The 14,320-nt window shown below is 39.2% G+C and overlaps 1 protein-coding gene across 15 annotated transcripts in view; it reads right to left on the bottom strand.

The window, feature by feature from the left end:
• Window positions 1-14,320, bottom strand: part of RAPGEF6 (Rap guanine nucleotide exchange factor 6) — a 238,834-nt gene that overhangs the window by 127,774 nt on the left and 96,740 nt on the right. For all 15 annotated transcript variants that reach the window (XM_065555927.1, XM_024100179.3, XM_024100177.3 and 12 more), the window contains one exon: window positions 9,733-9,876. In XM_065555927.1, coding sequence (XP_065411999.1) covers window positions 9,733-9,876 — 144 coding nt within the window. The remainder of the gene's footprint in view (window positions 1-9,732; window positions 9,877-14,320) is intronic.

Genomic DNA, 14,320 nt, shown 5'->3' with positions numbered 1-14,320 from the left:
GCCATTTTCTAGTCCTCTGAATCTCTACCATCTTCCATGACTTTTTGAAGATAATCACTAATGGCTCATATATCTCCTCAGCAAGCACCCTGAGTATTCTAGGATGTATTTCATCAGGCACTGAGGTGATTTGAAGACAGCTTGTCTATGTAATTTTTAACTCGTTCTTTCCCTATTTTAGCCTCTGATCCTACCTCATTTTCACTGGCATTCACTATGTTAGATGGGCTCTTCAAAGTTCCTATCACAAAAAAACAAATATCAAAAACAGAGAAGCTAAATTACCTCTTTGCATTAGTCTTCACTTCAAAGGATGCTGATGAGATACCTAAGGTAAAATCTTGGCCCCTATTGAAGTCAATGGCAAAACTCCCATTGACTTCCTTGGGGTCAGGATTTCACCCCTACTCTTCAAGTAATAAAGATGAGACACTGTCGAAGTTTGAAGTGCCAAAAGACAAGCCGCTGGAACAAACTGAAGTACAGAAGAGCAATACATTATAAGGACTGGATGATATTTGCTTGAGAGTTCTGAAGGAATTTAAGAATGGAGAACAGATTGCTATTCCATATATCTAGAGGGTAGCAAATGCTGCATAATCTTTTTAAAAACAAAAAACAACCCCTCCCCCCCAAAACGGTGGTTGGGGTGATCCTGGGAACTACAGATCAGTGAGCCGTGTTTCAAGACCAGGTAAAATTGTCTGAAATTATAGTTAGATTACAAAACACCTAGATTAAGCATCTTGCATGGGTAGAGAGAATGTACTGGATTAGTTCTGATCCGGTATGCTAGTTCTTATTCCCCCTACTGCCCAAACAAGTGATATGTCCTCTTCCAATTACAAGATATTCTAGATTAACAACAAGATCCTCTGAATAGAATTATATTAAATATATTGTACATTAAGTAAAAGAACATTTTCAAGTAAAAGAAAATTGCCACTCAAGTACTCTTCATTAGCAGATTGCTGTAAAAATGGATACCTCTACATGTCGCCAAGAATATTATTTAAAAGAGATGTGAATATTAAAGTACACGAAATACATGTGAAATACATCCTAGAATACTTAAGGAGCTGGCTGAAGAGATCTCTGACCCATTAGCAATTATCTTTGAGAGCTCATGGAGGACTGGAGAGATACCTGATGACTGGAAAAGCCAAATATAGTACCTATCTATAAAAAGAGGAATAAGTACAACCCAGGGAATTCTAGACCAGTCAGCTTAACTTTGGTACCCAGAAAGATAATGGAGCAAATAATCAATCAATTTGTAAGCACCTAGAAGAAAATAAAGGCAAAGTAACAGTTAACATGGATTTGTCAAGAACAAATTATGTCAAACCAACCTAATATCCTTCTTTGACAGATTAACAAGGCTTGTGGATGGGGGGGAGGGGGGTTGAAGCAGTAGATGTCACGTACAGTATCTCGACTTTAGTAATGCTTTTCATACTGTCTCACATGACCCTCTCACATCTATGATTCTAAGATTCTGTGCCCTGTTTCCCCCCCCCCTTTTCACTTTATGCCCCGGGGGTATAAATTGCCACAGAGAGGGAGCACTGCCTATGCTGCCCAAACACAGGAATTGCTGCTTTCCCTGGACTTAGTTCTGCCTCAGTGCAGGGGACTAGACTGAAATCCCTTCTAGTCATATATTTCTATGCTTTCTATGATTAAGAAAACATCCCAAAGAAATGCCAAGATTGTGCTGCATCTCTTACACCTTCTCATCCACTTACTATAAAAGAGTTAAAAAACTGCTGTCTTTCAGAGAAAGGGCAATGTTAGTTTAAAATATACAGTACTGAGCTATTAATAAGGAAAAGGTTGAGATGTAAGTGATCACAACTTCTTGGTAGATACTTGTGTATTTGATAATTTATTGTATCATTGCAGTATGTATTATTTCCATTAAATTTTTATATTTAAAATGTGAGACAAGATGGGTGAGGTAATATATTTTATAGGACCAACTTCAGTTGGTGAGAGAGACAATTTTTCGAGCTTACCCAGAGCTCTTCTTCAGGTCTGGGAAACATACTCAGTGTCACAGCTAAATAAAATTTACCTCCCAGGATAATCTTTTGAAAGTGTTGTACAGGTTTCCTTTGAAATCCTCAAAGAAAACCTTCAAAACATCTTCAAAAGACAAGCCTAGGACAGTAGTTCTCAAACTTTTGTACCGGTGACCCCTTTCACATAGCAAGCCTCTGAGTGAGACCCCCCACCCCCAATAAATTAAAAACAAACACTTTTTTATATAAAACACCATTATAAATGCTGGAGGCAAAGTGGGGTGGAGGCTGACAGCTCGTGACCCCCCATGTAATAACCTCGCGACCCCCTGAGGAGTCCCGACCCCCAGTTTGAGAACCACTGGCTTAGGAGCTTAATTCATAACTTTGCTAGACACTAACAAACATGGACTGAATAGAGAGACTGGATTTATGGCTTATTACAACAGTCTACAGCCCACTAAACCCATCCCACAGCGTCGCTCTACCCCCAAATGACTGGAGAGGTGTTAACAGGCCACTTAACAGACATTTCAAAGGGCCATTCAAGGTGAACTACTTCTGCTAAACAATCTGTTCTACCTTGTATTTTGCTGTGATGCTCTGAGTATGGGCAAGTCTACACTACAAAATTAAGTCAACTTAAGTTACATCGATGTACAGCGCCTGCAGTAATTAAATTGATTTTGCACGTCCACACTAGCTCCTTCTGTCAGTGGTGCGCGTCCTCACTAGGAGCACTTGCACCAATTTGACTGTCAGTGTGGGGCATTTGTGGGGCACTGACAGCCCGAGCTCTGGTGTGGTGGGGCTCTGGCTGTCTGGCACCAGGGACTGACAGCTAGAACAGTCTGATGTAAGCAATGCAGTGTCTACACTACACTGTTAGTGACCTCACTACATCAACCCAAGTACTATGCTTCTCATGGAGGTGGAGTTATTAATTCAGTGTAGTTGGAGACTTTCATCGGTGGGAGCAACACTGCAGTGTAGATGCTTACAGAGTTAGGTCAATGTAATTGTAGTGTAGACCAAGCCTTCATTTACTAGACCTGAAGAAGAGCTCTGTGTAAGCTCAAAAGCTGGTCTCTCTCATCAGCAGACATCAGTCCAACAAAAGATATTACCTCACCCACTTTGTGTCTCTAGTATCCTGGGACCAACTTGACTACAACAACATATTTAAAATGTTACATTTAAAAAACATCCTAGCTGCTTCCACATAATGACAAAAAAAAATTTAACAACCATATGCCATTAGATTATAAATTATGTATTATTAAAGCTAAATTTTACATAAGATGTACTTTTGACATAGTGACCCGTCCCCCTGAAACATGTAAATTGTTGTGACCTGGTTGTAGTTTTTCCACATCTGTCAGAAATGCTTACTAAATAAATGACTACCCTTATGAAACAGATTATAAAAAATAAACTGTAAATTATTTAGTGCATATTCCATCTATGCCCATTGGGATGATTATTTTTGTAAATTAAGAACGCTGGTAACATTGTCCATCACACTGAGTGTTGGACTGGGAACTACTGCTGCTACTGATCTGCCGTGTCTCCTTGGTCTCTGTCTCAGTCTGCCCACCTGCCAAATGGGGATAAGTGTACCTACCTAGCAGAAGTACTGTGAAGATGAATTCATGTCTGTTTATAAAGAGAGTACAAAGCTATGTAAATGGTAAAATGTCTTCCACGTGAGTGAGGGAAAGGGAGGTATAAACCTTGCCATTATATTATCAGTTTTTCATCCTGTTTCGGGGGGAAAAAACCACTGCTATTTCCAGAGCGTAGAAATACTGCTGTGACACAACTCTAAGAACCTGCAAGGATATACTTATAAAATAATCTGTAAACTATACAAACAAACATGCAAACTTCCACTTTCACAAAACTAAATTAACTAGGCTAATGTTGGTCCATTTTTTTTCCTTTATCCACTGTTTAAATTACCTACATTAAGAGGAAAAATATGAATGCACAGAGAAGGCAATATAAGCAAAATGCAAAAGGAACTCTGTACTTGTATTGCAATTTGCATTTTAATTATTGTAAATTCATGTAGTTTACTGAAATAACCCTCTTAGCTTCTAGTGCTTTTCCCCATAATACCAAGTAACAGTCATCAGGAAATTAAGAGTTTAGAATACTTTATTAAAGTTAAATTAAACTATTTGGCAAACAAATGACTAATATGGGACTAGATCTGCAGCTGCTCTGTGTATAAAACTTCCTCTGACATGAATAGGAGTTCCATACATGCAGCAGCTGCAAACTCAAGTGTCTGAACAGCGGCACTTAAGTTATGTTTTTATAAAAACAAAGATTAACCTTATTCTTAATCATGAGTCACACTGCATTTAATGTGCAGAAATTTGCATATTTAAGAGGTTAAGGGGGCAACATGGAGAGTCCCTACGCATAGGAATAACACAAGGGAGCCTATGGGAAAGAGTTTTAGACTGGGGTAAACCAACAGAAACTCTGAATCATGAACAAATAAAAGTTTAGTTCTAGGTTAAGTCTTCACGGGGGAGGGGGAGAAGAAGAGGTGTTTTATTAATTTGGGGTAGCTAACTCAGATTACATTAGCAGTGCAGACAATGCAAATGGCATTTAACTAGGGTTAGCAGCTTGAGTTACAGCCTGTACAATACCTGGGGTTGAATTCAAGCTGCCAACTTGAGTTATTAGTTGAAGTTGTGTCTTCACTACAATGTTAGCCCAAGTTAACAATGTGTGTGTGTGTGTGTGTGTGTGTGTGTGTACACGCGCATGCACAGTAGAGACATACCCTTAGAAATTAAAAGGTTACATGTGCCAGAGAGCATCCAGGCTATGTCTACACAAGGATAAAAGACCCGCAGCACTACTGCAGCTGGCCTGCATCAGTTGACTTGGGCTTGAGAGGCTCGGGCTGCAGGGCTGAAAAATTGTTGTATAGTTTCAGGCTTGGGCTGGAGCTCGAGCTCTGGGACCCTCCACCCTCGCAGGGTCCCACAGCTTGGGTTCCAGCCCAAGCCCGAATGTCTATACAACAATTTTTCAGCCCAGCAGCCCGAGCCCCGTGAGTTTGAGTCAGCTGACCAAGGCCAGCTGCAGGTTTTATTTAATCTCTGTGTAGACATACCCTCAGAGTCAAAAACTCAAACAAATAATACTATGTTGTATACTTATGACCTTCGGAGCATCCCAGTGTCAGAGGGCAAAGAACTCAATGGTATCAGGTAATGAGTTTCAGTTGGACTGACCAATTCAGTGTACCCCAACTCACTCTGGTTATAATCTGTATCTGAAAAGATGCCATGTAAGATATCCTTGGAAAACTACTAACTCACAGATCATTAATATTCATGCATAATGGATACACAGAGTGTACATAAAAAGTTATGAATATATGCTGAAATTATGGAAGGCATGTCAGGGGAGTTGGTAAACAGGTCTGCCTAGATAAAGGAATATGTATTTGATTCTCTGACCAGCCCAGTCTTCAGGCAAAGACAACAAAGGTCCATTTTTACAGATTAGGTAAACAAAACTATTAAACTACCAACAAGTGGGGGAAGAAAGAATGTAGAGTTTCCTTTACTATCAGACGCCATGTCACCTTCTTCACAGTTTGAATAAACTTTACTTTGAGGGGTAACCTCAGAAGATTCCATTTCAAAGGCTTACTGATCTATAAAGGCAGGTGGGCTGAATCTCCAGTGATAAACAATTGAATCAACTGATTGTATACATTATACAAGCGTATAAAATGAGGGTTTTTTTCTGGAAGCTAATGGCACAATGGTGATCAATATCATTGTGAAAAGTACGTATTAATACTATATGAGAAATATGAATACTTAATGATATTACGCTTTAAAGTCTGTGGCCAAACAGGGAGAAACAGGTTCCCTCCCAGACAGGAGAGATGGCAGCTATTTACCTATGTAAATTAAGCAAGGTGTGACCAAAAACAATGGAAGTCTCATTTACATAGAAATCAACGAGGGGATGAGAAGACATGGGAAGAAAAAACAGCAGGAGGTCATCCTGCCTCTTGAAACAAAGTTACTGAACTTTGGAAGATATAAGCAAAGACAGAAGTCATCTTTGGCATCCATCTCAAGACAGACACAAGGGAACAGAGCTCTTGCAATCTGAGAAAGATGGGTCCTTCAATCAAACGAATGGGGTTTGAAGTCTCTGGAATCTGAACATAGGTGAGAAGCATGCTTTGGCAAAGATCTTGCACCCTCTGTGGAAGGTCCTGACTGAGGAGAAGCTAGCCATGGCTAGGAAGAATGAAGACTGGTCAGAGAAACCATCTTGAACAAAGCCTGTACCATGCTAGATTAAGTTTTAGATTTTTAGATGTGTGTTTTCACATTTATTTGCTTGTAATCCTATCTTTATTCCTTTTACTTGGCATCCCTTATCTATGTTCTATTGTTAATGAATTTGTTTTATTTTTTACTATAAACCAATTCAGTGCTGTGTTTAAAGGGAAGGGTGTATTAACCCCAGTTAATAAGCTGTGATGTGCTTTTTGTCTCTTTACAAGAACAAATGAGCCATATTATTTCAGGACAGGGAGTGTGTTGGGGTCACCTTGCTGGTTGTAACCAAGACCAGAGTAGGGCTGTAGATTGTTTGCTGGGGTCAGAGTTGCTGAACTAGTGCTGTCTAGCACAGTGGTCTCCAAAGTGGGGTGCGCGCGCAAGAGGATCCTTAGGGGTGCGCGGCAGGAGGAGGGTTTTTTGTTTTTCTTTGTCTGAGTGGCGCTTTTTTTTTTTTGCGCTTCGGTAGTTCGGGCGGGAGTCCGAGCAGCAGCTGCTTCTTTTTTTTTTTGCTTTGGCAAAAATGGTAGAGCCGGCGCGGCAGGGGGTGCGTGCTCAAATTTTTTACCGATAGGGGTGCGCGGTCAAAAAAGTTTGGAGACCACTGATCTAGCACACAGACCCTTCAGGGTGTGAGCTGCATGCTTGTAGGCTGGGTGTGAGCATTGTAAGGCAGGTTGCAGGGCAAGTCGTGACCACCCCTCCTTGGTCTAGATTGCCTCCCCAAAACTCATGGACTACAGGATTTTAAATACAAATACCTAAAATGAACTGATTTATACCCTGAATGTAATGCGATGAGTGCAATATGGAATAACGTGCTCATTAAATATGGCTTAAATACAAGACCTATCAAACCACACTCAGCCTCTATCAAAGAGCAGTTAGCCTCAGGCAGAAAAGTGAAATAACATACTGCAATTATTAATTATAATCCTGTCAGTGAGGCAAATTTGTTGGAACGTTTGTAAACAACTTCCCAGCTCTTGGGGGGATGCTATTGCAATGTCTTGCCTATTGCAAACTACAGTCAAAGTTTCTCTACACCACCTTTAATCACAAACATAGTTAAATATATAAGATTTTTAAGAGTTTGATTCCTGAAAATCTTTTCACACATTGTCTACTGCTTGTACTTTTTTCATCATTTGTTCCTGAAAAGCTGACATTGATCAAGTTGCAACTGCAATCACAATTATATAGAGAGATATCCCCAGTGCATAGTGTTATAGACAGATATAAGGACAGTAATTATGAACTACTGTCAGATGGTAAAATGTATGTATTGATATGCTGAAATGTGAAAAGGTAATTATGAGAGAGTCAATGGTTTATCTGAGATTTTCAAAACCTTAGGGAACCAATGATCTTATATTAGCAGTATATTCGCTACTCAGTGTGCACAAGTAACTCACACCAATGCTAATGGGATTTATATCTGTATATGAAGAAGAAACCATATTACTTAATGCAAGATGTTTTACCTAATTATTTTACTAAACTTTGACTAAATTTAGTGAAATCTGCACACCCTTTTCTTTCTTCTAATAATTTTGTTACTTGCTGAATGTGGAACAGGTAGATGTATTCTATTATGTTTTGATTTCTTAATCATCAGTCGATTTGTCCACTGAAAAGCTTTTTTGCTACAGAAATTATCTGAAAGTGTCATACAGGTAGCAAAAGCTCATGATATATAAATGATATTGGTTTTTCACTTCAATCAGCTGTTAACCAGCTGAGACAACCAACTGACAGATTTCCTTCCAGAAATGTAGTTTGTGCAACCAAACTCCATGGAATTAAACTTGGTGCCTAAAATAGTTGACTCTGTGAATCCTTGTTCCCTTCAAAATCATACAGACAGAATCACAGGATCTGTTATTCATGAGATTCTCTCTTCCTTACAAAGTGCTCAAAGAATGAAAACTTTGAGAACTACTGTTTTCTGTGCTTATTCAGCCTTAAATAGAAATGCAATGGAGGAAGAAAGATGTATATTTTGTCACAATCACAAAGGCTAGACTTTCATCCATGATCAAACCCTTAGGCATTTCCCAGAGCTAGGGAACATAAATTCTCACTTTGGTGACTAGCTCAGTTTGTTTATTAATTCTTGACACAGAACAGAATACATCACACATCCTGAAATGAGGAGATACAGGAAACTGAACTTAAAGTATACACTTGCTGTTACAGCAACAATAGCCTTTCTGCTTAGAAGACAAATGCCAACATAACCTATACTCCCTGAAGTGCCAATGTTTTGGAGTTTTTAAAATTATCTTCTAAAAACATTAATATTAATCACAAGCCAAAAAACTAACTTACTCAAATATAGTCAGAAAGTAGTTTAATTTCAGGTTTATGATTGTGTTACAAATGCTTTGCAAGCCTCCCAACTAGAAGGTTGTGGGGGTTTTGTTTTGGTTTTGTATTTTTTTGTTTGAAAGAGTTACTTAATTTGTTTTCCTTTTCCTGGCCTGAAGACTCATTAAAATTTGGCTCCACTTAAACCCCAACATTATAAAATAGCAGAAAGTATAATTTCTGGTAATGTGAACATTTTTCATGATAATTTGTTTGATGTGATGGTAATCTGATTTAATGTCAAACCAACAAAACATCTAGAACAGTTACTTTCAAATGAAACCTTTTGTGTGGACCACACACATACAACCCACCACTAACAGGATTTTAGCATGCAATTACACAAAACTAGTGGTAAACAGAACCCTGTAGAAAAAATATTGTGGCCTGAGAATCACAGCTGCATTTACCTTGGCACAATACAGATTTATATATTTAGCAATATTTAGTGTGGCAAATACCCTCTTGGATGGATAATTTCATCTCACCAAATTCTGCTGTTTTCAAGTAAACTCTCAGATCTTTATACCGAATTGAAAAACAGGTGAAACATCAAGATATGCATTCATATTGTACAGTAGCTGGGATTTCATAAAATACTTTTCAACGTGATCTAAACTGAATAGAAAAAAACAAATCTCAACATTTTAGGATGAGTACTTGATTTAAAGATATTACAAAAACAACCACGTACCCATGGAGGTCTTTGAGGAGGAGAATCCCTTCACCGACCAATGACCTTCTAAGCATTTTCACTATTAAACACAGCAGCAGATCCATAAACCAAAGCATTTTTGCTCTCAACTGCTGAACCTGAACTGCCGCCTATAGCTATAAAATCCAAAGTGTTCTCAGTGTTCTCCAAGGAGAAAAATGTTTACAGATAAAACAAAAACAAACTAACACTTTATCTCCTTCTGTCCCTGACCCTAAAAGACCCAAATGCTCAGACAATGAGAAACCAACTAGGCTGATGCGTTTTTGTTAGTGGAAAACATGCTCACCGAAAGATAACTGCTAGCATCCACGTTGTCTGTGATGGTCTGACGTTCTCCCCGCTGGTTAATCTTCCTAAACCTTCGTCGAGACTGCCTGAGGGGAACTTCTCTTTGCAGGATATTCTCTTCATTGTCTTTGGAATTCTCCACCTGAAACACATGTTCAGGATCTTGGTTAAACATCCAATTCTTCCATATTATTGAAAGTCGGTGGAGTCTTATTAAGCTCATGAGGAAGGCATTAACATTAGCTAAGAACAGTTAAGTCTTTCTTAGGAAACAGACTACACAAATTTCTTAAGCAAATGCTACGTGTCTTGAAATTATGTTATTACAATGAGCTGGAGGCCACAGTTTCCTTCCAGGAAACAGTGTTTAAAAAAAAAAAGTCCGTCTCCCCCCACCACACACACACACGCATACATATCCTTTAGACAAAATCACTTACAAGTAGTAGACTTCTCGTTGCACTTACACATACTACACCATAACAATTAAAATAATTATATATTGCTCAGTTCAAGGGGCATCATCAACTCAAAAAAATACATTTGAAAATTTTTAACTCCCTATGGTTACAAGGTTGCTCATTAAAACATGTTAGCTTGTTTGTTTTAAATAATATAATATGATTTTACAAAGTCTTTGCAGTGTAGACAGGGCACATCATGCTTAAAAATGTGTTAGGATTGTCCATGACCAGCTAGGTCCTAGCCCATCCATCCAACAACTATCAGATCTCACCCTTTATTAATGACCACTTCACTGAACAAATATAAAACAACTTTAAAAAGAACTAAATAGAAACTGCCGTGAGCGTTTCACAGTCAACTTTATTTGTGTATAAAATTTTTTAAAAAGCAGTGTATTTAAACATATGAACACAGGTAAACAATATTAAGTACTGTACTTGTATCTAGCTTGTTCCAATTCCTTCCCCCACCCCCCCTATAAGAAGCAGGCCCATCCTTCCACATTTCCTTCTGATGTCTTGGAAAAACATATCACAGCAGGAAACAGAACAGACATGTATATACAAATAAGGCTACATCCAAGCAAAGAATTCTTCTAACCGATCTTTAATACATAGCAGTTTCTACTTTCTTATTTCACATATTTAAAAGATTTAAATTTGGAAATTCAAAAACACAGCTATAAAAAATTCCTACTGAAACAGAGACTGGCAGCTTTATTGAATCTTAGCAGTCATCTCAGTATACCTTCGTAAATTTACTCAGGTTCAGAAGTGTACAAGGAGGAATGGAAACAAAAAAGAGACAGAGTTGGAAGACAGTAAATAAGCAAGTAACTAAGAACATAGAAGTTATTCATGAATATGTTAAAACACAACTCACATTCTACATTAACTGAGGCAGCAGGTCTCTATGTCAGGGGGAGAATATAAATAATCCTTTACATTTTAAACTTTTTTTTTTAAATACGGAGAAAAAAATAACATCACTTGAAAACAGACAGTATAATTTCCTTTCTAGCAAGGCAATATACGAGACATTATGCTCATGACTGGTGAACTGACCAGGCGGACGCAAATCTGACATCACAGCTGGGAACAATACAAAAATTTCAACCTCACACCACACTGGTACCAAAAAGGAGGCCACCAAGCAGGTGTCCCATTAGCATTTAACAATATTTCACAGGGATTTTATTATAGGTTTGCAAAGGCAGAGGTAAAAGACTAAAGCAAAAATTGGGTTTTTACTTAGTGATAACACCACTGTCAGACCCATGAAAGTGGCCATGGCCAAAATCCTGAAGTTTAGCTTCTTATAAAGTTGTCTTATTAAAGTAGCTAAAATAATGAACTAAATTTCATTTCATCTTACATGCGCACACACAAACACACAATATATGCAGTGCTTTACTAAATGTATTATATGCTTCTAGAGTCAGGAGTGGCAGAAGCTTCCTAAAAGTGGGGGGGCCACCGGCGCCCGAAACCATGGCCTCGCCTCCCCACACCACCCCTTCCCGAGGCCACGACCCTTCTCAAGGCCCCGCCCCCATGCCGCCTCTTTCCCCCGAGGCCCAGCACTGCCTCTTTCCCCTGAGGCCATGCCCCCTGCTCACTCCTCTCCACCCTTTCCCTTACGTCCCATCACTCACCCTTACCACCAGTAAAAAGTGGTGCGACCATGATCCCCGGGGCCTTCCCTGTTCTGATGGCCCTGTCTAGAGTCCAATGAGCTGTTAAATAGTTAGGACAAGGTGCTTAGCTTCGTTGCACAGACGACAATCGGAACTGAGGGTGTTCAGCACCTTGCAGGAGCAGACACAACAATATATAATTTTGACACGGAAGTTCACAACATGACTGACTGTTCCATTTTCAGAGAGCCTGAAGACTGTGGCAAAATAATACTGTACTATACTGTGAGAGGAAGCTATTTTTCTTCCCTCATTCTAACTGAAAACTAAGCAAATTAGGCATGAAAATGTTTTTGCTTTCTGTTAAGAACTAATCAATCAACTGTTAGTGGAAACTAAGTAACTGAGGCACCTGCTTCCTTCAACTGAAAAGAAATACCAAAAAAGCTGGGAAGCCCTTTGTACTACAGCATATGTAAGCATCCTATTTTCTACAGAATTCTGATTCCCATCCCATCCAAAGCAGTAGAGGTCTCAAAACCTATAATAGTAGGCAATATTAAAGCAACCTTTATAGGTAGCTAGAGTTAATAAATGATCAATCAATTGTTGTAGAATCCAGCAAGTCAATAGATTGTTATAACCATGACTTATAACCATCTACAACAGCTTCCACCAATGTGTTTATTATAGGCAGTGCAAGTAGTGATGCCTATAGTTAACATTGCCTGACACTTCCTAGTACAGGGGTCGGCAACCTTTCAGAAGTGGTGTGCGAGTCTTCATTTATTCACTCTAATTTAAGGTTTCGGGTGCCAGTAATACATTTGAATGTTTTTAGAAGGTCTCTTTCTATAAGTCTATAATATATAATTAAACTATTGTTGTATGTAAAGTTTTTTAAAATGTTTAAGAAGCTTCATTTAAAATTAAATTAAAATGCAGAGCCCCCCAGACCAGTGGCCAGAACCCGGGCAGTGTGAGTGCCACTGAAAATCAGCTAGCGTGCCGCCTTCGGCACACGTGCCATAGGTTGCCTACCCCTGTCCTAATATATAAAGGCTGTGTTTTGGGGGCTTATAACTTTGCTAAACTTAAACAGGCTGAAGTTTTCCGTACTGGATGTCCGCCTCAGACAGACTTTGTTTTAAAAATTTCTGCAAAAATGATTCAGCCATTTCTGAGAAAAAGGTTAGCAAAAAAAAAACCAAAAAAACAAAAACCACCATTGTTTTGCCCATGTTAAAAAGGTCTTCCAAGAGTAGCTCTAGCAGGGACTTGAAATCTGGCAGTGGGATCACTGTGGTGTCAATAATACGACTTTTGCCATAAAATATCCCCAAATCTGGCCACGCTATAAACCTCTAAAAATCTCATATCGCACATGCCCAGTAAAGACTTGTTAGAAGTTTGGCAGCTCAATTCTCCAAAGATTCCATCTATGCTGAACATGCTCCATTTCCTGATAGCTCCTATGGGAAGACCAGACCGCATATGCATCATCTCCACAGAGTGACTGAGCATGCTCCATCCTGGGGCTGCAGAGGTTTAGCAGGACTTTCCCTTGCAACTGCTTCTTCCACCTGTCTAGGGCCACTGTGGCACCACGCACTGTAACTCGGGGCAGAGAGATTGTCTCTCCTGTGCTCTCAGAGTTCCTCCTGCTGATCCCAGGCAGTGTGTATTGGGGTGGGTAGGGAGGATTGAAGAGGAAAGGCTAGGACCATGGAAGGTTGGGGAGACAGACACGGACAGAAGCAGAGGAATGGGGTAAGGGACAGGAGTGGGGTGCATAGAAAGAGATGGGCACTGGGCAAGAGCTGGGGAGAGCGAAGGAAGAAGCAGCAGCAGGATAGGGAGGAAGGGAATGGGCAGGAGCCAAGCTCCAGTGGAAAATATAGGATGTGATCATGTAATTAAAGACTAACATTATACCTACAAAGAAGCTGATTAAAGTTGCACAGGCAAATTTAACTCTCAAATTTCCAAACTTTTGAGTGCTTGACTTTGCAACTTTAATGTTTTAATGTCATTTTTGGGGATATAACAACCATTTATACAATACACACTCCTCATGTCTGTAAAATGCTTGTAACATCTGTTAATCATTATCAACCATTTATAAATAAAACCTTAATACAAAGCATTACATAGACATTTTATACCCTCCACTAGCTCCTGAGGACCAAAACTGATCTACACGTCTCAAAAATTTGAGATGCATGTCTTTAAGAAAATTAAATTGCTGGAAAAAAAATCCTGGTAGAGATTAAAGTAGAAAAAAAATTATACAAAATCCAAGAATATTTCTAGCAGGGACTGAAATTCAAGCCAACCTAACTCACTATAAATTTCTCTCTTTTTTCCCTCCTCTCTGTGGTGCTCTCAACAATTCATTCTTCAGGCCAGGCTCACAGCTGCCTGAGAGGAATTATACTATATATAGGAGCAGAAGGAGAAGCAAGTATTTTAGCAGAAAGGAGAC

The sequence above is a fragment of the Chrysemys picta genome, chromosome 8 (genome assembly GCF_011386835.1).
Source record: "Chrysemys picta bellii isolate R12L10 chromosome 8, ASM1138683v2, whole genome shotgun sequence".
NCBI lineage: Eukaryota > Metazoa > Chordata > Testudines > Emydidae > Chrysemys > Chrysemys picta.
Note: the sequence above shows the minus strand (reverse complement) of the source record. Positions and strands in the feature narration are given on the sequence as shown.